This window comes from Mytilus trossulus, chromosome 4 (assembly GCF_036588685.1).
Source record: "Mytilus trossulus isolate FHL-02 chromosome 4, PNRI_Mtr1.1.1.hap1, whole genome shotgun sequence".
In the NCBI taxonomy this organism is placed as follows: domain Eukaryota; kingdom Metazoa; phylum Mollusca; class Bivalvia; order Mytilida; family Mytilidae; genus Mytilus; species Mytilus trossulus.
This window is the reverse complement of record NC_086376.1, coordinates 94,882,710-94,910,224: the sequence shown is the minus strand read 5'-3', so window position 1 is coordinate 94,910,224 and position 27,515 is coordinate 94,882,710. Positions and strand designations below refer to the sequence as shown.

General features: G+C 31.5%; 1 protein-coding gene across 3 annotated transcripts in view; it reads left to right on the top strand.

Moving 5' to 3' along the window:
- LOC134716392 (SMC5-SMC6 complex localization factor protein 2-like) overlaps window positions 1-27,515 on the top strand; it is a 61,465-nt gene that overhangs the window by 19,570 nt on the left and 14,380 nt on the right. For all 3 annotated transcript variants that reach the window (XM_063579372.1, XM_063579373.1, XM_063579370.1), the window contains 8 exons: window positions 1,324-3,309; window positions 5,308-5,392; window positions 17,707-17,752; window positions 19,719-19,832; window positions 22,866-22,910; window positions 24,254-24,314; window positions 26,245-26,282; window positions 27,075-27,237. In XM_063579372.1, coding sequence (XP_063435442.1) covers window positions 1,324-3,309; window positions 5,308-5,392; window positions 17,707-17,752; window positions 19,719-19,832; window positions 22,866-22,910; window positions 24,254-24,314; window positions 26,245-26,282; window positions 27,075-27,237 — 2,538 coding nt within the window. The remainder of the gene's footprint in view (window positions 1-1,323; window positions 3,310-5,307; window positions 5,393-17,706; window positions 17,753-19,718; window positions 19,833-22,865; window positions 22,911-24,253; window positions 24,315-26,244; window positions 26,283-27,074; window positions 27,238-27,515) is intronic.

Genomic DNA, 27,515 nt, shown 5'->3' with positions numbered 1-27,515 from the left:
AAATATTATTTTATCAATTTGTAAGTTTAAACAATCATCAGGTTTGACATCAATAAATTATTCTTGACAAGGAAAACTTCAATTGTATAACCATGGATACTGAAACATTGTAAGATTGATCTTTTGTCTACATAATGATTTATTTCCTACAGGTTGTAAGAAAACAGATAAAATCTTTTATGTCATTCTATTATTATACATTTATTATTTCCTTGGTGACTTATAAATACCGGTACCTTCATTTATTTAACTTAGAACTGATATATACTTAGTTGTATAGGTTTTAATTAGAGTTCTCTCCCTTTGAGCATTGATTTCTATGTATCAGACAGATCTAAATGTGTTACAGTGACAAAAGTTCATTTAATTTATATTCCCCACAAAAGGGAAATTACTGACTATTTGCTCATTATGTGTCTGCTCTTTGTTTCACTTTAAATCATTTTGAGTAGCTAATGAAATTCAAAGCTTTTGAGAACCTCAAGAGAAAATAAATGTCAATGATATTAAGCATTTAATAGAAGTACATATACTTATTTTGTTTGTTTGATTCTTTGTATGGCCAATTTTGCTATTGATAACACTGCTATTTTAAGAAAGTATTTTGTTCGGGTTCATCACCAGAATGTTTATCAGATGTTAATGTAATGCTCATAATTGTTTAAAACTGCTTTTCATTCATTTGTTTGTTGAAATAAATCAAATGTACTGCCATCCATATTTCTTGTCTTTATTAGTTTCATATTTTCCATATTTATGTGGTTCAAACACAGGTAAGCTACAATGTAAGCTCTAAATAGCACACCTTGCTCACTCATTGATTTATTATCATCAGCTTGTCTCCTTATTTATTGACATGGTGTTTTTAAAATTATTTCTTCAATAGTATTATACTTCTTATTTTATTTTATTTCTATCATTCAATAACAATATATTACATTTGGTGATATACTATAAATTCTTGTACAGTACACTTTTCTAGCTACAGCAGCATAACTAGTTCACTTAGCAGGTCTCACCTTCACACTTTAGTGGGTCAAACCATTGTACTTTAGCAGGTCACACCATTGTACTTTAGTGAAACCCGTCACACTTTAGTGGGTCACACCATTGTACTTTAGTGATACCCATCACACCTGTTAGAACAATGTACTCTAGCAAACTGGCTTTCAAAACCATTGCACTTTGCATTACCATTATATTTTAGTATAATTGATAAAAACTTCGCAAGAATATCTGAATTTACAAACTACCTCGTTCCTCTGTTCAGTCATCTTTAAAACAGAATATTTGAGAAATATTTTTGCCTTTTTTATTTTATAGATAACACAGAAAGAGTTCCCATTGAAGAAAAAACACTGAGTGAAAGTAAGAAAAATAACATAGCATCTATAAAAGTTGTGAATGAGATTGAGGTTAGTGGGGTCATTGTAGGTCAAGAGAGTTCATCATTGGATCATGTAACTGACATTGAAGTTTCTGTTGATACAGACCCTGATATGTATCCTAGATTTAATAACTGTGGCAACCCCTCACAAAGAGGGCGATTAAATCAGAACTACTACAATGCAAGGCAAGATGAGAGATATCGTCAAAGTTACGAAAATCAAAGAGATTTTCAATATCCAAGAGAAAGCTATGACAGACGGGATATCCCCTTTAATCAGCATCCTAATACTAATAGAAATCATTATGAGAATTATCAAAAAAATTACCAAGGTGATGACAGACGTTGCTATGACGACTATCATGAACAAGATAGTTTCACCCGCCCACCAATACATAATCGTAGATATAATGAAGGAGAAGTTTTTTCAAGTGATCATCGCCAATATGAAAATACAAATTTTAACAGAGGTAGAAGAAGGAATCAAAGCCAGGGTAATGTAGGTTTACCACAGCACGAAAGAGTTCAAAGGTCATTCAGTTCAGAGGCAGCTGGAAATCGACGAGATTTCAAGAAATCTGATAGGTACAACAATTCAGAAAATTCCAAAGGACAAGAAACGTTGAGGAATGAACCTAATGAAAATAGACAAAATGATGATGGCAAGGGAGATCAATCATGTCAAAAAGAAAGTACTGACAAAAATAATGTAAACAATCAGAATTTATCTCCTAGGCCAGTTGTAAATAAGAATGCAGTTCCTTGTGTCTTTAGTCCAGGTAGTAATATTTACCAAAGTGACCAGTACTTTAGTGCCGCTGATAAACTTCAAGACGGAGAGGGAAAGTCAAATGTAAAAACTACTCCTAGTAAAAACTTGAAGAGACACATGTCTGACATAATGGGAAATCATTCTGAGTCAAAAGGTGTACAAAAAGGGAAATCTCCTGTAAGGAGACAAGAAAGTGCACCAGTAGGTGATGGTAAAGAGAAAACACCAACTAAGATGGACAAAATGGACTTCTCTTCAATAAAGAAGGCGCTTAATGAAGTAAAAAGTGTAGATGATACATGTATGAAGGGCAAGGAGGAAATAAATCAAAACACAAGTGAAGATCAAACTAACAATTCACCAATTCAAAATAAAACAATAGACAATAAAATGGAGAGTTCTCCTATTGAAAGGAAAAGAAGTGTTGATATTGGGAAGGAAAAGATCAGCTCAGTGCAGGAAGTAATTCCATCATCACCATTACAAAGGAAAAATAGTAAAGAGAAAGTATATGGTGGTAAAGCACAAAGTTCTCCAAGAAGTCGTAACTCAAGCGGAGATAGTCAGGGTATGCTGTCACCAAAGACAGATGTTAAACAGAGGTCAGCCTTTCAAGTAGTGTTGCAACGGGAAGATCGTTCATCTGAAACCAGTAAAATGTCTCCCAAAGACAACCCGTCATCCCCTCTTGACAGGAAGCGAAGTTCTAGTGGTGACTTAAAACAATTTGGAATCCAAAGTCCAGATGTGAAAGTGATTGATAGTACATATAATGCTATCTCTGAGGAAGAAGGCTCCCTGTCAGGAAGTCCAGACAAATCTGGAATAAGTCTTAAGTCTGCTTTATCATATCCAGAATGGAAACGACTGAAAGCACAGAAAGATCTAGAACTTCAGAAAGAGAGGGAAAAGAATCGTAAATGTATTGAACTGGCCAATACACCTGAGGAATACAGGAAGTTGCTAAAATTACAAGAAAAGAAAGCTAGAGAGAAAGAGAGATCAAGGAAAATAAGTGAAACAGAAACAGAAAAAAAATATGTAGAAAATAATGAGAAAGCAGTGAATTCTGATGAAGAGATCGAGTCTAGTCAACTACCAACCTTACACAATAGCCAGAACTCATTCCAGGCCATACAAGATAACGTTGGTAAGTACAGACCATTAGTATTTATACTGCTAATATGTTTATCTTTTATTCAACATATATACCTATAGTACAGGTTACATAATGTTCACCTTTCCTACCTGTCAACCTATTACCTTACTTAGTAAGTGCATTGATATGAATATTTAGATTCTTTGAGCTCCAGGATATTCCATCTGTTTTATAAATCATGTCTATGGATATTGAATTTAATTTTTTTGGTATATGTTAAAATGGAAAATGATGTTTTTTTAGCTGAACTAGCCTTAAAGCAAGAAATTATTTGAATGTGGAATAGTTTTCATTTCTGGAAAATTGATAAGAAATATATGATGAAAACTAACCCAACTAAATAGGATTATCCATACACACATGGCTACGGTTAATTTTGCTTTCACTATCATTTCAGTATGAACTAAATAACCCTTGTTAGCCATGCGTACATGTCTAACCCTATTTAGTTAAGTTTTCATAATAAATTTCTCATAAATTTTCCAAAATTCAAATTTATTCCAGATTTAAATAATTCCCTGTTTAACGGACTTTCTGATATTTTGTCATTACTTAGCATCTGTTGTCATCGGTCTGGTGTGTAGCCCCCCCCCCTCCCCCCATTATAAACTTTAAAAAAAATCTTTCTCAAAAACTAATGTGGAAAATGTAACCAAACTAAGTTGAATGGTTCATTGTGGATTTAGTATCAATTGTGTATCCCTGGATTTGTTCAATCAACAAGCATTACAACTGCTGCTTAAAATAGAACAGGATTAAATTGTGTTTTAGGCTTATATTCAAAAATTATCTATCACCTGGGAAATTTTCAGAGAAAAAAAATCTGTCAACTCATTTTTGAGTTATTGGGGCCCCTGAACATGCTGAAATGTGAAAGGTTAATTTATTGCAAATTTCAGTTTTTGGACATTTTTACCATGATGTCATTAAAACTTTGATATGAAATTAAAATTGAATTATAAGTATTGAATGCAATATTTTCTTTCTGATCATATTCAAAAAAACCTGTGTAAAATTGAGAAAGGAAATGGGAATGTGTCAAAGCGACAACAACCCGACCATAAAGCAGACAACAGCCTAAGGCCCCCAATGGGTCTTCAATGAAGTGAGAAATATAACGCTATGAACTTCCAGGCTCTATGACCAGGTTTAGAATTTGGGAATAGTTTTGTAGCTCAGTAATTTACAAAAATGTTTAATTTAAAGTTATAATCGTAGCAACCTTGCGAAATTTGGCAAACATCAGAATAGTTGAAGTTGAGAAGCCACTTTTTATAACATTATCATAAATGTACATCCTGGTAGCTATCAGACATCCCCATTAATTAACATTGTAATTAACTAATATTTAACGAGGATAGTTAGTAGATATTAGGTGCTCTTTAAATTTTCTTCATTAAAATTTGTTCAATAGCTCATACACATGGTAAAGACTTATTAATGAAAACCCATTTAACCAAATTGTTGAAATAGTATTTTTCCAGGTAACTTTAGTTTACTATTTAAATTCCTGTCTATAAATAAATGTCATTAAATGTTATCTATGTATGGACGGTTTATATCTAATGCTAACATCTTTTGATGGAAATGAATTGTTTATTTACGAACCTGGGACAACAACAAGTGTATCAGAATTAATTATTTACTTTCTGTTCCAACATTGTTTGTTAATCCACATTAGGCAGCCAATTATCAGTAGAATTATTTAAACAGAAGCAGTCAACTAATTTTGGAACTAGACTAACAAAGCATGTGTTTCAATACTTGAGAAAGTATGAAAGAGACAAATTCACGTCAATTCCTTCTTATCATATAGTTTAGTGAAGTGAAAGAGAAAGTCTATATAAGCATTGATATTTTGATAGGTTTGTGAATAATTATCGCAGTGAATGGTTGTTGGTTTTAAAATGTAATTTGTTGTATGATGGATTATTGTTAGAGTATAATGTACCTGCTGTCTCACTTCAATACATCATTTTACAATGGCAGGGAGTGACGAAGATATAGATTTAGAAGAATCGGATGATGATGATTTGGAAGCCCCGTCATTTTTGTTTTCCTTGGAAGAAGCCAGGTAATTATATATAAGTTTTAACATGATATTTATATATACACGTTAACTGTTATATATCCTTCTATTGTCCTGCATTGCGATATGGGAACCTAGACTTGTTCCTTATAATTATTTTCATTCAAATAGAGATTTGTTATGTCACCAAATGACTCTCTATATACATTGTATTTCAATTTAATGAACCAAACAACAATTAAATCAACTGTCAGGGACTGCCAGGGATGGAATTACGAATAATAGTTTTCTGATTTAAAGGCCATATGGTCCAATAAATAGACATATTTTACCAAAAAATTATTGCAAGGTTTACATGTGTAAATATCCAATCAAGGTTAAGTTTAAATGGTCAAGTCCAGGTTCTCTACAAGGATTTATTTGACCTTGAAATCATTTTCATAAATGGTTGGGTCAATATTATGTTTATGTGGTCAGGTCTTTTTCTCAGATACTTTAAATAGGTTTTAAAAAACTACATTTTGTGTGTGGAATGATTGTTAGGTGTATATTAAATAATCAAGAGTTCATCTAACCTTGACCTCATTTTTGTGGTCAATTGGCTGAAGTTTTGTTATCCTACATGATTCTATTTACTACTTCACTTAAACAATTGTCCTAATTATACCCCCGCTTTAAAAAAGAGGGGGTATACTGTTTTACCTCTGTCTGTCCGTCCGTCCATCAGTCCGTCCGTCAGTCAGTCAGTCCGTCCCATGAAACTTTCGTCACATTTTTCTCAGGAACTACAATACAAGGATTTCTGAAATTTGGTTTCAGAGTTTATCTAAGTCAGCTATACCGTGTGATGCGTTTTCAGATTGATCACTTGACAACTTCCTGTTTACCGAACACTTGTATGATTTTACACATGATAGCCAAGTTGAAAATTTTCGTCACATTTTTCTCAGGAACTACAATACAAGGATTTCTGAAATTTGATTTCAGGATTTATCTAAGTCAGCTATACCGTGTGATGCTTTTTCAGATTGATCACTTGACAACTTCCTGTTTACCGAACACTTGTATGATTTTACACATGATAGCCAAGTTGGAAATTTTCGTCACATTTTTCTCAGGAACTACAATACAAGGATTTCTGAAATTTGGTTTCAGGGTTTATCTAAGACAGCTATACCGTGTGATGCATTTTCAGATTGATCACTTGACAACTTCCTGTTTACCGAACACTTGTATGATTTTACACATGATATGATAGCCAAGTTGAAAATTTTCGTCACATTTTTCTCAGGAACTACAATACAAGGATTTCTGAAATTTGGTTTCAGGATTTATATAAGTCAGCTATACCGTGTGATGCGTTTTCAGATTCATCACTCAACAACTTCCTGTTTACTGAACACTTGTATGATTTTACACATGATAGCCAAGTTGAAAATTTTCGTCACATTTTTCTCAGGAACTACAATACAAGGATTTCTGAAATTTGGTTTCAGGATTTATATAAGTCAGCTATACCGTGTGATGCGTTTTCAGATTCATCACTCGACAACTTCCTGTTTACCGAACACTTGCATATTTTTACACTATTAATATTATCCACTTGCGGCGGGGGTATCATTAGTGAGCAGTAGCTCGCAGTTTCACTTGTTTAGTCCAGGGACGCTAATAACAGAAAGTAGTGAGTCCTTTTCTAAATTTAGTGAGACTCATAATAAAATCATTGAACTCACAGAAAGGATAATTAGGGCCCAGCACCCGCCAAAGGCAGGTCGCCCTATAGTGATCAGTCTGTCCGTCCGTCCGTCCGTAACACTTTGTGTCCGCTCCATATCTAGATAACCGTTATGATTTTATACTTAATACTTAACAAGTTTATTAACCACCACCAGAGGGTGTGTCATGATGTATGTACAACTTCCTAGGTCAAAGGTCAAGGTCAAAAACTTTGGTTTTAGTTGACAACCCTGTGTTCTGTGGTGAAGATTGTGTCCGCTCCATATCTAGATAACCGTTATGATTTTATACTTAATACTTAACATGTTTATTAACCAACACCAGAGGGTGTGTCATGATGTATGTACAACTTCCTAGGTCAAAGGTCAAGGTCAAAAAAACTTTGGTTTCAGTTGACAACCCTGAGTCCTGTGGTGAAGATTGTGTCCGCTCTATATCTTGAGAACCGTTATGATTTCAAATATTATACTTGACATCCATTTTAACCAACACCAGAGGGTGTGTCATGATGTATGTACAACTTCCTAGGTCAAAGGTCTGTCTGTCTGTTGGTCTGTCCATCGCTAACAAATTTGATTCTCACTATATTTTGAGAGGACAGCTGTTATTATTTCATACTTTATACCTGACAAACATTTTCAACTTAACATATATATTAACTAAACACCAGAGAATGTGTCATAATGTATGCATCCTAGGTCAAAGACAGTCCGTCGGTCTGTCCATCTGTTCGTTGTTCTTAACAAATTGTGTCCGCTCTACCTCTCGAGAACCAATATTTCATACTTTATACTTGGTGGGTCATAATATATTGAAGGCATAATTCTAAAAATATGTGACAAATATCAATTGGGCAGCACCTTAAAACATATTGTTCAAACATCAATCCATATATCCAGAAGTCACCTTAGAGTAGTCAACAATGAGTTCACATCATGCAGTCAAATCACTATTATACTATGAAAGTAAGTTGAGAATATTTATCAGTTTTAACTTAAAATCTTAGAATAAAATCACACATGAGACTATGTAATAACTTCAAATAATGCTTCATATCAGATTATCCATACAACTTATTTACCCCACGTTATTGACAGCGGGGCCCACAGAGATGGCTCCCATCTCAATGGTATCTAGTTGTTTGGACATAGCAGGGCAACTATATTAACACATGATTAATGTGTATTTTGAATAAGCCCAGTATTGACAATTTACATATTCATTCAGTATTCATGAGGCCAAACATTTTTTTTTAAATATAATCAGAACTGAAAACATTTTATAGATGACTGTCATAGTGTGATTTATAAAATGATTTTGGCACAACTGAAATGTAATATAAACAAATAAATCTCAAAGTGTTATCCAAATGAAGAAAATTATCAGTCATTAGTAAAAAACATTACATAAGATAATCACAAACAGCATATGACACATGTGTAAGAGTCATGTTAGGCCATAGGATAGGAGGCTTGATGCTTTTGGGGTTTTGCAATACACGATATCTGGCCTGTCTTGTGTGAAAAGTTCATTTGAACAAGACATTTTGCAACTATTGCAATAAATCTTTTGACACATATGCACTTAAAAGATTTAAAAAATTAAAAGCTGTCGAATTTCAAAAAAATATTCTTATATTTAGATTATTTCCTTGAAAACAAACATATTATCTTCAATTAAAATGTATATAACCTTTATGATTATTCAAAGATCAAAACATGCTACACATCATATTTCAAAACCTTACAAATGACAATACTTTGACTTCCCTAATTTCATATATTAAATTAAAGTAACAAGTTGGTACAGATTCACTGTATTTCCTTAAAAGATTTATACAAATTTGAATTTAATTTGAAATTGAATTAATAAACAAGTTTCCTTTATAATATCATATGACAGTTTATATAGAATATATACAATAATGAGATACTGCTATCTAGTGAATGCGGTATGGGCTTTGCTCATTGTTAAAGGCTGTACAGCGACCTATAGTTGTTAATGTCTGTGTCATTTTGGTCCTTTGTGGATAGTTGTCTCATTGACAATCATACCACATCTTCTTTTTTATATGACAATAAGACAACAGTTTTATGACTTAGAAAAAAAGAATCAATAGTTTATATGTAAGCTATAGTAAATTGACTTAGTACATGCTGTGCATATTTGATAAGAGAACACTGAATAGTTTATACTGATGTCCTCTAATTTGATTTGATTATACTAAATAGCCCATGTATTTGCATATAAAAAAAGGAATGGGGATTTACCTTATGTATCACCACTTTTACTGGTAAGTAATTTGACCTTGAGAGATAAAGTGAAGGACTAAATTTACTTCCTCTATCACCATGCTCTTAACCTACCTTCTGTAGTTCCTGTTTAACTTTCCTCTACTTTTATCTTAGAACAAAACTATTAGGATGCTTTTCAGGCCCATAGCCATGAATTTCCAAGGGGGGGGGGGGGGGGGGGGGTATTTGGACTTATGAACTTGACTTTAACAGTCACAATTCGAACAGAACATTGACTTTAACAGTGCTTATTTGTTGTTTTCAAGGGGGGGGGGGGTCTGAACCCATCGACCCCCCAGGCTACGGGTATGCTTAAAAAAATTCAAGGCTACTCTTGCTTATAAAATTTCACTGGTTTGTAATTAATTTTTGGTTGAAAGAACAGTTATTAGAGAATTGCTAAAAGTATCTAAATAATGTTAAATTAAACCACATGAAAAGGAATTGAATTTAATGCATCTGAAAACTATATATATGGGTTAACGTCCTATTTAAATGTATGTTAAGCCACATAAAAATAGTCATTTATTTCATATCAAATCGAATAATAAAAATAACTTAAAAACACAATATCTGAAGTACATAAATACTTAAAAATCTAATGAATAAAAATTTGAATATTAAAACTCTGTAAATGACCATCTTTGACCCTTAATTGCAAATAAAAAAGCCACAAATGTTCATGTCATATACATTATATAGCTTTGATATGTTTGAGAAATTCTAGAAAATAATTTACAAAAAAATATTTAATTTCATAAATTGTCATATCAGCAGTTAATTTGCTATGACATAAAAATACAGGATGACACACTAAACTGATATGTGAATCAATACATACATGTATAGAAATAGTAGGCCAAATATAGCAATATGTGTTACCTCAACATACTTATTTCTCCTGTTGAATTTACATAGCTTTTTTCAAACTGAAAATATCTGCAGTGCTTACATTTTTTATATGAAAATTGTTTGTTATTCATATTGGCAACATTTCTCCTGTGTAATTCCATACCTATTGATTATGTAAGGAATATTGTTCTCATGTTTCTTTCCATACCTATTGATTATGTAAGGAATATTGTTTTTTAGTTTTATTGCAATTACTGTCACTGTAGACTACAAAATATTTCATTTCTTGCTTGAATAGTTTTGTTGGTTTTTTTTTATTGCATTGTTCTAATAACACAATGTAATGACTTCAGGTGAACAGGCACATTCTTAGAAGAAATGAAAAATTTATGAGGAAAATGATTGTAATATGAAATGGGAAAGCAGGAATTTCTCGCTACATTGAAGACCTGTTGGTGACCTTCTGCTGTTGATTTTTCTATGGTCGGGTTGTTGTCTCTTTTGACACATTCCCCATTTTCATTCTCAATTTTATTGTCAAGGGAATGTTATAAATGATATTATATTTAGAAGGTTCTATTTCTTCAGAATATGAATATATATAGTACAACTGACTTGAGTAAGATACAACATTTTTCCATTCACAACATATACAATTTCAATAATTAAAATATGAAGCTCGCAGAGAGCTTTGAATAATTGAAATTAATCTTCAGATCTAGAGTAGAGAAAGGTAAAATTTTACTCATTTGGTTGGTGGAATTCTCTTAATTTATTTTTAAGACGTTTTTAAAGTAGTCAAAGTTTATCTTTCTTTTTTTTTCAAAACTCTGCTCAAAGATGTATTACTATTCTTTATATGTAAGATCATTAGACACCTTTTTGTGTGACGTGTAACCGAATATGAAATTTAGAGAAAACCAAAAAAATGTGATGTCAAAATTAAATACTGACCAATAAAGAACTGAGATCTAATGATTTGCCTGCTGATTATAAATAAATGATCAAAATATACTAGTCAACAAAAGAAATGATACACGACTTTGAAATAAAATTTATCAAAAAGTATTTAATATAAAACAAAATGAGATACAATATTTTAAAAAGCTTTCATTTGCAATGTATGCACATGTGAGAATGAAAATCAAAACTGGTCGGAAAGTATCTAAATTCCGTGTAAATGATCAAAGGGTGCAAATTAGTTTTGCGGAAAGTTTAAAAAAAATCGACACATAATTTTCTAAACACTAAATTAAATTTCAAATTTGTTTAAAAATATTCAATATGATAATCAAGTTATGTTCATGATGTAACTGATGGGTTGAAATATTGATTTTTCAAATTTTTAGGGAAAAAAGTGTTTTTTGAAATCTCAAAAAATGCAAAAAAAAAAAAAAATATTTTCGTCTCTAAATCAATGCTTTAGATATGAAAACAACACACAGTAAATTTGGAACCTTTCGGATTAGTTTTAAGATTGCTACCGCTTTTTGAATATCACTTTACACATACTGTCTATGGTAAATCAGTTGATAATGTATTGATTTTAACGATTTCTCGTAGGACCAAACTTTGCTTAACAAATAAACAAAGAAACTGAATGATTTTTAAAAACAAATTGATGGCAAACACTGTCTTTACCTTTAAATGAGAGGTTGACATCATTTGTCGGAACTTCTGTTTTTAAAATTGTCGTTTTATGTTAATTTTGTAAAAAAAAAAAAAAATGTGAAAAAACGTCACAAAAGCAAAAAAAAACTAAAAATTTTAAGGGATTTATATTTCCATAATGATTAAGTACTACTACCTTCAATACTGGTCCAATGAACGGAAAGCTCAATCTTTAATTTGAAAAAAAGTCTTGTATCGTTTCTTTTGTTGACTAGTATAGTTGTGAAAAATATATATAAATCAGCTAAACTTGGTGTAATAAGAGATGTTGGTGTTATTAAGTCATTAATGGGACAGCAGCTAAGCAAAAACGATAGAAAGACTTTTTAAAATATAAAAAAAATATCAAGATAAGGGTTTTCATAAGTTCCTGGGAACAACCACATGAACAAATGGAGAAGGTAAACTTGGTTTTTATCAACACTCAAGTCTTGTCCTTTATAAAACAATCTGTGAATTCAGTACATTTAATGAAATATTTATGTCTTTTTGAAAAGGTTTTTCGGTATTAAGAAATATTCATTTTGATCTGGAATGTATATTTTGAGAAATACTTTTTTATTCTTTGGTTTTTTACAGAATGGCTCTTAAGTTTTTATACGACCGCAAATTTTGAAAAAATTTTCGTCGTATATTGCTATCACGTTGGCGTCGTCGTCGTCGTCGTCCGAATACTTTTAGTTTTCGCACTCTAACTTAAGTAAAAATGAATAGAAATCTATGAAATTTTAACACAAGGTTTATGACCATAAAAGGAAGGTTGGTATTGATTTTGGGAGTTTTGGTCCCAACATTTTAGGAATTAGGGGCCAAAAAGGGCCCAAATAAGCATTTTCTTGGTTTTCGCACTATAACTTTATTTTAAGTGAATAGAAATCTATGAAATTTTGACACAAGGTTTATGACCACGAAAGAAAGGTTGGGATTGATTTTGGGAGTTTTGGTTTCAACAGTTTAGGAATTAGGGGCCAAAAAAGGGCCCAAATAAGCATTATTCTTGGTTTTCGCACAATAACTTAAGTTTTAAGTAAATAGAAATCAATGAAATTTTAACACAATGTTTATGACCACAAAAGGAAGATTGGTATTGATTTTTGGAGTGTAGGTCCCAACAGTTTAGGAATTAGGGGCCAAAAAGGGACCCAAATAAGCATTTTTCTTGGTTTTCGCACCATAACGTTAGTATAAGTAAATAGAAATCTATGAAATTTAAACACAAGGTTTATGACCATAAAAGGAAGGTTGGTATTGATTTTGGGAGTTTTGGTCCCAACAGAATAAGGGGCCCAAAGGGTCCAAAATTAAACTTTGTTTGATTTCATCAAAATTGAATAAATGGGGTTCTTTGATATGCCGAATCTAACTGTGTATGTAGATTCTTAACTTTTGGTCCCGTTTTCAAATTGGTCTACATTAAGGTCCAAAGGGTCCAAAATTAAACTTAGTTTGATTTTGACAAAAAATGAATCGGTTGGGTTCTTTGATATGTTGAATCTTAAAATGTGCTTAGATTCTTGATTATTGGCCCAGTTTTCAAGTTGGTCCAAATCTGGGTCCAAAATTAAATTTCATCAAAAATTGAATAAATGGGGTTCTTTAATATGCCAAATCTAACTGTGTATGTAGATTCTTCCATTTGTGGTCCCGTTTTCAAATTGGCCTACATTAAGGTCCAAAGGGTCCAAAATTAAACTAAGTTTGATTTTAACAAAAATCAAATTCTTGGGCCTCTTTGATATGCTGAATCTAAACATGTACTAAGATTTTTATACGACCGCAAATTTTGAAAAAATTTTCGTCGTATATTGCTATCACGTTGGCGGCGGCGTCGTCGTCGTCGTCGTCCAAATACTTTTAGTTTTCGCACTCTTACTTAAGTAAAAGTGAATAGAAATCTATGAAATTTTAACACAAGGTTTATGACCATAAAAGGAAGGCTGGTATTGATTTTGGAAGTTTTGGTCCCAACATTTTAGGAATTAAGGGCCAAAAAGGGCCCAAATAAGCATTTTCTTGGTTTTCGCACTATAACTTTAGTTTAAGTTAATAGAAATCTATGAAATTTTGACACAAGGTTTATGACCACAAAAGAAAGGTTGGGATTGATTTTGGGAGTTTTGGTATCAACAATTTAGGAATTAGGGGCCAAAAAAGGGCCCAAATAAGCATTATTCTTGGTTTTTCGCACAATAACTTTAGTTAAAGTAAATAGAAATCAATGAAATTTAAACACAATGTTTATGACCACAAAAGGAAGGTTGGTATTGATTTTGGGAGTTTCGGTCCCAACAGTTTAGGAATTAGGGGCCAAAAAGGGACCAAAATAAGCATTTTTCTTGGTTTTCGCACCATAGCGTTAGTATTAGTAAATAGAAATCTATGAAATTTAAACACAAGGTTTATGACTATTAAAGGAAGGTTGGTATTGATTTTGGGAGTTTTGGTCCCAACAGTTAAGAAAAAAGGGGCCCAAAGGGTCCAAAATTAAAATTTTGTTTGATTTCATCAAAATTGAATAATTGGGGTTCTTTAATATGCCTAATCTAACTGTGTATGTAGATTCTTAATTTTTGGTCCCGTTTTCAAATTGGTCTACATTAAGGTCCAAAGGGTCCAAAATTAAACTTAGTTTGATTTTAACAAAAATTGAAACCTTTGGGTTCTTTGATATGCTGAATCTAAAAATGTACTTAGATTTTTGATTATTGGCCCAGTTTTCAAGTTGGCCCAAATCGAGGTCCAAAATTAAACATTGTTTGATTTCATCAAAAATTGAATAATTGGGGTTCTTTGATATGCCAAATCTAACTGTGTATGTAGATTCTTAGTTTTTGGTCCAGTTTTAAAATTGGTCTAAATTAAAGTGCAAAGGGTCCAAAATTAAACTAAGTTTGATTTGAACAAAAATTAAATTCTTGGGCCTCTTTGATATGCTGAATCTAAACATGTACTTAGATTTTTGATTATGGGCCCAGTTTTCAAGTTGGTCCAAATCAGGATATAAAATTATTACATTAAGTATTTTGCAATAGCAAGTCTTTTCAATTGCACAGTATTGTGCAATGGCAAGAAATATCTAATTTCACAATATTGTGAAATAGCAAATTTTTTTTTAATTAAGAGTTATCTTTCTTTGTCCAGTATAGTAAGCAAGAAATATCTGCAAGAATTTTTTTTAATTGGAGTTATCTTTCTTTGTCCAGAATCAACTTAAATCTTTGTGTTATACAATATACAATGTATATTCACTTTTTACTACCAACTGATAAATTTAAATAATCTTTACCATTCAGTGATAACAAGCAGTTTTTTTACATCTTAATATTTTATGATGTATTTAAATGAGTAGTAATTGTTGCAAACTCCATTAGAATATTTTAATTGAAATTAGTTTTGGAATAAGGGAAAGGGGGATGTGATTAAAAAATTGGGTTCAATTTTTCTCATTTGAAATTTCATAAATAATAGAAAATTTCTTCAAACATTTTTTCGAGAGGATTTATATTCAACAGCATAGTGAATTGCTCAAAGGCAAAAAAAATATTTCATTAGACCACATCCAATCTGTGTCAGAAACCTATGCTGTGTCAACTATTTAATCACAATCCAAATTTAGAGTGGAATCCAGCTTGAATGTTGTGTCCATACTTGCCCCAACCGTTCAGGGTTCAACCTCTGCGGTCGTATAAAGCTACGCCCTGCGGAGCATCTGGTTGATTATGGGCCCAGTTTTCAAGTTGGTCCAAATCAGGATCTTAAATTATTATATTAAGTATTGTGCAATAGCAAGTCTTTTCAATTGCACAGTATTGTGCAATGTCAAGAAATATCTAATTTCACAATAATGTGAAATAGCAAATTTTGTTTTAATTAGAGTTATCTTTCTTTGTCCAGAATATTGAGCAAGAAATATCTTATTGCACATTATTGTGCAATAGCAAGATTTTTTTTTAATTGGAGTTATCTTTCTTTGTCCAGAATCAACATAAATCTTTGTTATATACAATATACAATGTATATTCACTTTTTACTACCAACTGATAAATTTAAATAATCTTTACCATTCAGTGATAACACGCAGTTTTTTTACATCTTAATATTTTATGATGTATTTAAATGAGTATTTATTGTTGCAAACTCCAATAGAATATTTTAATTGAGATTAGTTTTGGAATAAGGGAAAGGGGGATGTGATTAAAAAATTGGGTTCAATTTTTCTCATTTGAAATTTCATAAATAAAAAGAAAATTTCTTCAAACTTTTTTGAGAGGATTAATATTCAACAGCATAGTGAATTGCTCTAAGAGAAAACAAAAAAAATAAGTTCATTAGAACACATTCATTCTGTGTCAGAAACCTATGCTGTGTCAACTATTTAATCACAATCCAAATTTAGAGCTGAATCCAGCTTGAATGTTATGTCCATACTTGCCCCAACCGTTCAGGGTTCAACCTGTGCGGTCGTATAAAGCTACGCCCTGCGGAGCATCTGGTTTTACATGTTCTGCAAGTTTATAAACAATATTTATGATTTATTTGTGAAGAAGATTCCAAATTGAGGAATATATTTATTTCAAGCTTTTGGATAAAAAAAATTGTGTTGCAATTCTAATTGGCCGTATATGTGACAGGTCCATGAAATTAAGCCTTTTTATGCCCTCGTCGTAGCAGAGGGGGCATGAAGTTTTACCCCTCATCGTCTGTACCTCTGTCTGTACGTATGCTCTTAAGTTGGTCTCCATTCTCTAACTTTCTTATGCCTTTATCAAATGTTATCAATGCTTATTACCTCAAAAGACAGCTCAAGTTTGAATTTTGGTGGCGTGGCTTTTACCGTTTTAGATATATGCCTCTTTTGAAATTAAAAAAATTGCAGAATTTTTAGTTTCTGTTCTCTTACTTTATTTTACATCAACCAAATGTTATGAAACTTATACACAATGATCATAACAACACACCACAGATCAAGTTTGAATTTTGGTGGTCTCACTTCAACAATCGTGCCCTTTCATAAATGAAAAATTTGCAGGAATCTGACACAAATGTATCTGTTCTAAAAATATCAATGATGAAAATGTTCAAAGTATTTTTTTTAATTTGAGTTATCTTCCTTTGTCCACAATTGTAGTTAAATCAACTACAACCAATGCTTTACACACTGCAATGTTCACTTTATTAGATATGCAAGCAGGGGCATCATCAGTGTCCCATGCATATGGACACATTCCCCATTTATTTGATGAAGTTTCTATTAAATTCAGAGAGTTGCTTTATAAGATAAGATGCCTTATCTTTAATTTCACCTAATTTCACCTGCAATAACATTAATGTACATGTATCTGTTTATTCCAGTCCTTGAAAATGTAAAAAACAAGTAGGTCAGGGCATTGTATGTCACATGTTGATTAAATTTATTCAGGGTTAATACTACATTGCTTGTAGGTTTATTGGTTAACATGAAGTCAAGATTGATTTTTGTTGACAAGTAAATTGGTTTATTTTAACTTACTCAGTATAGGATCTGACTGTTTCCTAACAATGGTACCTGCAGTTTCATCAACTTCCAAAACTTTGGGTCCAAGGGTCATTACAGCTAACTTAAAATTTGTGACAGGGTCAATTGATAGCTCCAGGACATTACCTGAGAAAGCACTGTCAGTTATTGTTAAGAACACATTTATGTAGTACTGTTGTTTTAAGATTAAAAGAATACAGCCAGTTTTGTTCATAATACTTAATGTAAGGATAACTTATAGCTTTTGATTGTAATTGTTGAAATATCAAATTTTTCCTTTTACATTTCAGTAACAGACCAATACCAAGAACACCAACCAAGATCACACATCTAGATGTAAGTTTTTCTTATCAAGTACACCTACCAAGATAGCTCCAAATTCTTTACATTGATGCATATAGAAGAAATTTTTGTTGCATTTTTTTTATCTGATCAATACAAATCATAGTCTGTGCTTCTGTTTGTTCATTTGTCTGTCTGTTTGTCTGTCTGGCCTACTTCAGGTTAAAGTTTTTGGTCAAGGCAGTTTTTGATGAAGTTAAAGGCCAATCAACTTGAAACTTGGTACACATGTTCCCTATGATATGATCCTTCTAATTTTAATGCCAAATTAGAGTGTTGACCCCAATTTCACTGTCCACTGAACATGAAAAATGATAGTGCAAATTGGGGCATCAATGTACTATGGACACATTCTTGTTATGCTTGTATTTACTCAAAAGTTGAAGGTATAATTTGTGGGCATTTAAACCTACACTACATCTTGTTGTTTAGTGGAATGTGATTTAACTAATCTTACATATACCGATAATTTGTCACAGCACATGCTGAAAAACTTGTTATCTAAGTGCAACAAAGTCAGAATATACATGTTTAATGCAAGCGGTTTAAAAAGTAGAAATTAATGTGAAAAGTGATTAAAAATAAAATTATAACTTTCAATGTATGGTTTTGTTTGTTGTGAAACTGGTTATAAAATACTGATTTTGGCCCTGCATGTTTTATCATTAAAGTGACAGAAAAGTGTTTTCACTTTCTGTGATTTAAATAAATTGACTTCTGAAAAAAATGTAATCAGATGCTCTTGAGGAAAAGATTTTGATCAAATTATAAAATTTACATGACAATCAATGCTGACATTATTTATTTTTCCAAGAAACAAGTGAGATAAAATATTTATATAATCACCTGTTTATTTAACAAATTTCACCTTGAATATTTCAGGTTACTGCTTTTACATAATTGACCTAATAACATGTCTGTACTAAACATATTTATAATTTTTAAGAAGTATATAGATTTTAAGTGGAAAAAGAAAACAGCATGCCTGTAATTATCAATATAAAAAACTATTTTTAACCTTCAATGTTGATGAAATGCATATTATTATCTTTGTAGGCATGTTCAGTCTATAGATTATGCTTTTGTATATTTATTTTATTTTTGTGCAGTTATTGACTATTGTATGCACTTTTAAAAAAACATACTTTTTTAAAACCTCCAATGATTATTTATGATATTTACTCCTATTTTAAAAGTGCAAAATGATGTTGTCACATATTACCTACATATATAGAAGTTTGAATGTCATTTAACCTACATATAGATGTTTCAAGGTCATATATAGATTAAAACAGTAGACCTTTTACAATTCTTTCTAGTTTTCCAATGTCACAATATACAGTTATTTTTATTTACCAACTAAGGTAATTGATAATCATTATATTTTCTGGTTTGTGCCGTGTTTGTCTCTCTGTCTGTCTGTCTGTTAGTCAGCTTCCTGTATCACTGAACTTGAAAACATGATTGTGTATAAGTAAGGAATCTGATGTTCAGTGGTTGTCGTCTGTTTATGTGGTTCATAAGTGTTTCTTGTTTCTCGTTTTTTATATAGATTAGACCTTTGATTTTACCATTTAAATAGTTGTACACTAGTAATTTTCGGGGCCCTTTATAGCTTGCTGTTGGTGTGAGCCTAGGCTCCATGTTGAAGGCCGTACCTTGACCTATAATGGTTTACTTTTATAAATTGTGACTTAGATGGAGAGTTTTCTCATTTGCACTCATACCACATCATCCTGTATCTACATATACGAAGATGTGGTATGAGACAACTCTCCATTTAAGTCACAATTTATAAAAGTAAACCATTATAGGTCAAGGTATGGCCTTCAACACGGAGCCTAAAAATGCATGTCCTTGCTTTGTTGTCATGTTAACAAAATCCTCAGATGATGATCAGACCAAAATTAAATTTCGCTCTCTGACAGAATGTTTTGTTAATGTTAATTTTGTTTTGCAGTCTCCCGGTCCCTGCAGCCCTGCACCTGAAGCAGACCTGACTGACATAACAACTAAGACCCTTTTATCCTCCAAGTTCTCCTTGGACCAGCTGGTGTCAGAGAAAGTCGACAAGGTAATCAATGTTTCAATTAATGAATTGCATGCTGTGTTTATGCTTTGCTTTCATATTTTTATAACAGAATTTTCTTCAGTTTTCCTGTTTTACTTTTAAATTGTAATATCAAAAGATAGGACTCAAACTTGTACTTTGGAACATAAAGAAATTTTCAAATTTACTTGCGTTCTCCCTTAACCATGTTAACCATGAATAACACAGTTCAAATGACATTAATGCTTTCATTATTTATTAAATCAGAAACAGATATTACTAAACATACAAGAAAAAAAGCTAAACAAAAATATCTCTTTGAAAAAGAAAAAGAAAAAAAAATGTTATAGGAGATATTTGTGTAAAAAGCAATATTTTATAGACAAAAAAAATACTATAAGCTATTAAACGGATGCCTAAAGTCAATATTTCAATATATATTATATATCACCATTAATATCTAATTTATTAGAAAAAACTGGTCCTTTTGCCTCTTTGTACTGTTGTAATTGTCATCCAAGCTTCTTGATAAAATCTATATATTATGTATATTGAATGTCTTGATAATAATGTTCAGATTGTGTAAAACTTATCTTGGTGTATAGAATTCAGGATTAACATGCCTTGTCATGGATTTTTCAGGTGTTTTGTGGAAAGAATTACTAGTGTTCAAATCAGCATCAAATAGCATTAGATGCACCATATGTTGATAAGTCAATTTATTTTTATTTATGATCGGCAGTAGTTTTATCCCGGGAGCAGTGGCAGTGCCCATATTATTTTTTCTTCATCATTTTGAATATAGTCGGATTTATTACAGAAAGGACAATTTATTCTTATTTATCATGTTTATAGTCAGAATTATTACAGAAAGGAACCATTGGCAGTTATAAGTTCTGTGTTATAACCTAGGCGCAGTGGAAGTGCCTGTATTATCTTTTCTTCATCATTTTGAACCTAGTGTTGTTCAGGCTTGATTTGTGCTTCAATTGAGTGTTAAATTAACAGGAAGAGAAATTACAGGAGTTAGCTAATTATTTAATTTACATAATTAATGAGGACATTAAATTTGATGTGAGGTTTACTTAGATTGACAATAAGGAAGTAACAATTATTTCCTATTCTGGATGCTTGATAACCACCTATAACTAACTGTTGAACAAGAAATATCTATTACTGGACTTATTAATAATAGAGGAGTTAACTTACTATGGTAGGAGGAAATATTGCCATTGTAGCCAGTTTCAGCATAAACAATTTTAATAAGGAATCTTAAATTAAATAAGAGAAAAAAGTATTGTGGTTTGGAGAAATTTAAATTGTAGACAGTGTATAGTCACCTTTTTGGGGGGTTCAAAACCACTCAGGGGCCTTTGACAAAGATGACATCCTTGTTCTGGATAGAGGAATCATTTTTACTTCCTGCAGAGTGAATGAAGACCTTTTCTTGCGGATGTTAAATTGATAATTTATTTCTAAGGTTATCTGATATTTTGGTAGAAACATTAAATGATGCTTAATTAAAGGAGGACATTATTTTTGATTAATGAGGGTAATGTTATAAATTTAAGTGATTGGATGGTCGAGAGTGAATCAAGGACTGGATTTTTTTTATCACAACACATGAAAATGATTTCTTTTTTTAAATTTTGATTGTGTTTGCTAACATTGAGTGCCTTGCAATAAGTAACATAAGCTGACAATGCTTCTCTTGAAGTGTGGATTATTAGGGGATAGTTATACTATACACAAAAATACCTCACAATAAGAAATTTTCCTAATGGTAAGGCAAATGGACTTCAAGATAGCATTATATATTATAATCCATGTCAAGTGTAAACTAAAGATTGCTGAAAATTGAATATTTTTTGGTTACAGTTAAGTGAAATAAGAGTTTGTTCTGTTTGTTAAGAAAGGGCTCTGTTTTAACACAAAATAACCACAGGGGAGTTTTAGATTGTTTCTTGAAAATTTATGATGTCAACAAACTGGAGTTCAAATTACATGTAATTCAATGCATATATATATACTATAGGTAAAGTTACTTGTCATTGTAGTACATATAAGTATCCAGGATATAAGTAACCTCAAGAGTGTCAATTCAATCTATTTTGTAGTATACCAGTATTTAAATTTCTTAGAAAATTGTCTTTATAAAGCTTATCAGTATATACTGTATATATCTATCGCTGGTCTATCATAAGACCACATGTAGATACGATGGCAGGTCGTACTGCATAATTTACAGTGGGTTATTGATTCTGATTTTTTAAATGTAAGTTTATATATTTCTGTACCATTTGTTATCAGTTAAAGAATAATCTACTTATGATACAACTTAGCCTGTAAGCTTATTGATATATATTATAGCCTTTACGTTTATTGATATTTGATTGGTCTTACAGATTATGGGAAAATTATCACACCTGTTGAAATGATTTATTTGATTTTATGTAATTTTAACGCCACTTATTATCACCGCTGCTTTTGGACTATGTCATGGCTGCCAGTTATTGTTGGTAGAGGAAGCCTGAGTACAGGGAGAAATCCTGTTGAAATAATTTGGTATTAGGATTCCTTGCAACATCAACTTGTACTTCAGACAGGGTTCATCTGACCTTGACCTCATTTTATGGATCAGTGATCAAGGTTAAAGTTACGTAATGAGATCCATTTCACAGATACCTTCAGGTTCAGTCTGCAGTTAAAGTTTTTTTGGACATAAATAACTGTGTCAACCCTTAAGGAATTTTATGAAATTTGGATAGATCTTGTTTATGACCGAAATGCAGTATCCAGAGCAAAATTTGAAAACTTTTATTTTTATTTTTCTGATTTTTTTCTGATAAATGGACTTAGTTGTTTACAGGGGTGAACATTTTCAGTCATCAATAACATTGTCAACCCTGGATGGATGAAATAGTTACTATTGAGAAGAAGAAAAAAATAATTGATTATTTAAATGTATGTAAATTTGTTTAAGATAATTGTAAGGAAATGAAACATGAGGATTTACTATAAGAATGTAGATTAAATGTTGATATTTTATTATTTCAGTCTGAAGATCAAAGAGAATATGAGGAAATGCATGCTAAACTAGAGGTAATGATTTATGTTACTCTACTACTTACTCCATTTATACTTTTCCTAATCTGTTGAATCAATGTGTGGTTCCTTTGATCACAGTTTGCCATTGGTCAAAATTTTATTACCTCGATTTTTCTTGCTCTCCTCTGAAATTCCTATTGTAATTTATGACGTCATGAAAAAGGCGACCATGAATGACAACGCCACATAGAAAGAACACATCTTTTTTGCAGATCATGGATAAAAGAAGGATTATGATTGTCTGCATTTCGTCTTAAAATCATTAGATTCCACCACCAAATCTTGTGCAATACGATATTTATCCACTTTCGACAGTTAAATTCTAAATATTTTAAATACTTAGCAAGCCCACATTTTAAATTGAAAATTTAACTGTCTCATGTGGCTAAATATTGTATCACACTTGATGCAGTTGTAACAAGTAGTGTATATCAGAGTTAATGATATAGGTTACTGTTTGACAGAATCTTTTTTAAATTTTAACGAAAGATAATAAAATATTAAATACAAGTCACCTTCATTTTGAATTTGCGTTTTTGAATAATATATATCAGTAAAGAATGTTTCTACAAGCAGTATCACTATATGCTTTGAGTAGATCACAAAAACATTGTTCCAGATTCTTCAAATTGTGGTTTTTTTTTAAGAGAAATAATTGTAATGTGTTATGACTTAAGATTAAGTAGGTTTACCTAATAGCTTTTGATTTTTATGTAAAAAAAATTAATATGTAATCTTATAAAGCTATTAGATTGTTGTTCAATTTATGAGTAATGAACTATAAATTTACAATTTGAATACATTAGATAAATGAGATTAAAAGTTGTTATATATCTGCAAGGTAAACACTTCAAAGGAAATGGAATTTAAAATTTTGAAAGCACTTAATTTTGATCACATTTTGAATTTGTTTTTGTAAGTGGTAATGTGTGGTCTGATATATTTCAAAAATATTAAAACCTCCACTTCTTGATAATAATGAAAACAAAAATCAAAGCGTTTGATTTTATGATTTTAGGTCCATTTGAGAAAAAAAATGTTTCCTCAAAATGCTCATATGCTGGAAAAGATGGCTTTCAAGCCATCTTTTAAATATACTATTATATTGAACAGATGTTAACTTTTACTTTCCAAGACACTCACATCAGGCATTTTGTATTTTATATTAAGGAAGAACTCTGTTTCTTTAGAATGATGTATTGCAAAGTCCTTGAATAGAGTTTATTCTTTTATATTTATAATTCATCCATCCAAAAGGTCAAGCGAGGAATTCTTATCACTTTTGATTGAATGAGTTGAAAAGAAATGGATAGAAAATTGTTTTTTTTTTTTTACAGGAAGGCCTGAAGAAAGGTGGATTTGTGAAAGATACATTGGAAACAGTTGAGCCACAAGAGGGTAAGATTAGTTCAATTATTGTATGTAATCATGATTATCTGTTGTATGTAATCATGATTCTCTGGGGAAAAATTAAAGTGCTACATTGATTGATACAATTCAGAGTTTTGACTCATCTTCTTTTAAATTGTTATTAATCAGAGTTGGCCTCAGTGGCCTAGTGGTCTACGTTTTTCATCTATATCATCCTGTCAACACTGTAAGATTGTTTGTTTGAATGTGCTCTTTATTGATGATATGTACTACTAAGATATTTAAGTTATAATATGATGTATTTGAATTCCCATACTTAATTTGTCAATTTTTATTTTTTATGCCCCACCTACGATAGTAGAGGGGCATTATGTTTTCTGGTCTGTTCGTCCGTTTGTTCATCCGTTTGTTTGTTCGTCCGTCTGTTACACTTCAGGTTAAAGTTTTTGGTCAAGGTAGTTTTTGAAGAATTTAAGTCCAATCAACTTGAAACTTAGTATACACTAGAGCACACCCGTGATATCGCGGGTCCGTGACTGAATTAAAGTATATAACTATGCGCAAGCCTTATTTTAGTATTAATATTGTCATCTGATAAAGTCATGCCGATTTTAAGATACACAGTTTTCTCTGCTTTCAAATCTTTCTGTTTGAACCCGTTGAACTGGAACTTATCAATTATTGGTAATATGAATTATTTGGAAACGTGACAAAAGGTCCTGGAATGGGGTATTTTTAAATCAACAGATTTGTCCTATTTTAGTTATAAATAAAGTTGAATTCTTTGATTCGCTGTTTAAGGTCATACCCGCTGACAAATTGAAAACTGTACCTATAGGCCTTATTTTTAGTCCAGATTTTTAGTATTCGTATTGTTAACCTTTTAGAAAGTCTTACTGATTAAAATACTTCAATAGGTAACAATTTGACAATTTAGTAGTGTCAACCCTGTGATTATGACCCGTGTATAAAGCATATTAATCCTGAATACACCGTTTGGTGGTGCGCCTGTCAGATGCGGAACGTACAGATAAGGTAATAGGTAACAGGTGACTATACTATTGGTATCGGTATCGGACTCGACCCGGAACTTCTTAATTATTGGCAATATTAATTACGTGGAAAACAAAAGGACCTGGAGAGATGTTATTTTTAATCTACACCTTTGTACTATATTAGTTGTATATAAAGTTGAATTCTTTGATTCGTCGATTTTACGTGATGACGGCTGACAAATTGGACCTTGTCTTTTTAGTATTATAGATTTTCCCTTTGATAAGATCATTCTAATTTTAATGCCAAATTAGAGAATTTATTCCAATTTCAGGTTCCAGTAAACATAGACAATGATAGTGCGAGTGGGGCATCCTTGTACTGTGGACACATTCTTGTTTTTATCTAAAATGGTTCAACTACAAATATACAATCATAAACAAAGGAAGATAACTCCAACTCAAATCTATAATTTGCCTATACAGTTAAATACAATTCAATGTTTTATATGAAAATTTCTAAATTGCTAAAACACCATACCTTTCAGTGCTGGATAAATGCATAAAAGGGAGTTCTGTTGGAACTGTTTATTTAGTTTAAAAGATGCACTACCTTTCAACATTATTAAATAACAAATTTCACTGGTCAATGTTGATAAATATGTGATCTTCTTAAGGGCAGGTATTGTTGACATTAATAATCTAAAAAAAATAGTTTCCTTTGATGATGTGATACACCATCATATGCTAGAAACAATTATCATGTTGCTGGTTAAAATTCTATCTTTTAACCTTGATTAAAAGCGGAACATATGAAAATAATGAAATACATCTATTAGGGAAAAAAACAGACATAAGAAACAATTAATTAACCTTTACTCTAGAGATGTGTGATGTTTCTGTAGTAGGGTAGATACATGCACTGAAGGAAAAATCAGTAATTAGATATTTATTTTCTGTTACAGATGAGATTTTACCAGAACATGAAAAACATTTACAAGAGGTTAGTTTCTATTTTAAAAGTTTAAGTCATAGGAAAAGACATTTCCGGTTTGTTATCCATACTTATTTTAAAAGATTTAAGTCATAGGAAAAGACATTTCCAGTTTGTTATCCATACTTATTTTAAAAGATTTAAGTCATAGGAAAAGACATTTCCAGTTTGTTATCCATACTTATTTTAAAAGTTTAAGTCATAGGAAAAGACATTTCCAGTTTGTTATCCATACTTAAACCGATAGTTTCTATTTTAAAAGATTTAAGTCATAGGTAAAGACATTTCCAGTTTGTTATGCATACTTAAACCAAAATTACCTAAGTTTACTTTAGAACATTAATTTTACTCAAACTGTGTCAAGATCCATGCAATTCCTTATACTTTTAATACAAGTTATAGAACTTTTAGTTCTATTTGAATTGTAGAAAATTATAACTAATTTGGTTCACTATACTACAATGACTCAAGGCCTACAGGATCCCTTACAATTAGCAAACCCTTAATGTATAAAACCTTACATTTTCAAAAATGATGAGAATGACCAAACAACATTAATTGTTTTCAGAAACGTTTTTGGATTGGTAATGGCATTTATGAAAACTGTCAAGTTAATCTGAAGTTATTTAAATCATATTCACCTGATGATCACCTGCAGGATGATAGGTATCCTGTAATACACATGGCATGCTAGTTTCATGATCATATGTGCTGTCAATAAGTTTTTTTTTTTTTAGATTCCCTTAAATATCTTCTCTTTGTTTTATCATGTAATAATGTATTTTATTTATTATTTGATAGTTCAAGATATTGGACAGTGTGATATCAGAAGTTCACCCTGGGGATGTCATATTCCAACCATTGCTACACCAGAGCAGATTTACTGGGTCCCTGTCTCTACAGACCTGTGGTTATACACCTGGTACATCCTTCATAGATAAATATCTGTCTACCCTCCAGCCTAGTAAGTATATAGTACTGGGTCCCTGTCTCTACAGACCTGTGGTTATACACCTGGTACATCCTTCATAGATAAATATCTGTCTACTCTACAGCCTAGTAAGTATATAGTACTGGGTCCCAGTCTCTACAGACCTGTGGTTATACACCTGGTACATCCTTCATAGATAAATATCTACTCTACAGCCCAGTAAGTATATAGTACTGGGTCCCAGTCTCTACAGACCTGTGGTTATACACCTGGAACATCCTTCATAGATAAATATCTGTCTACCCTCCAGC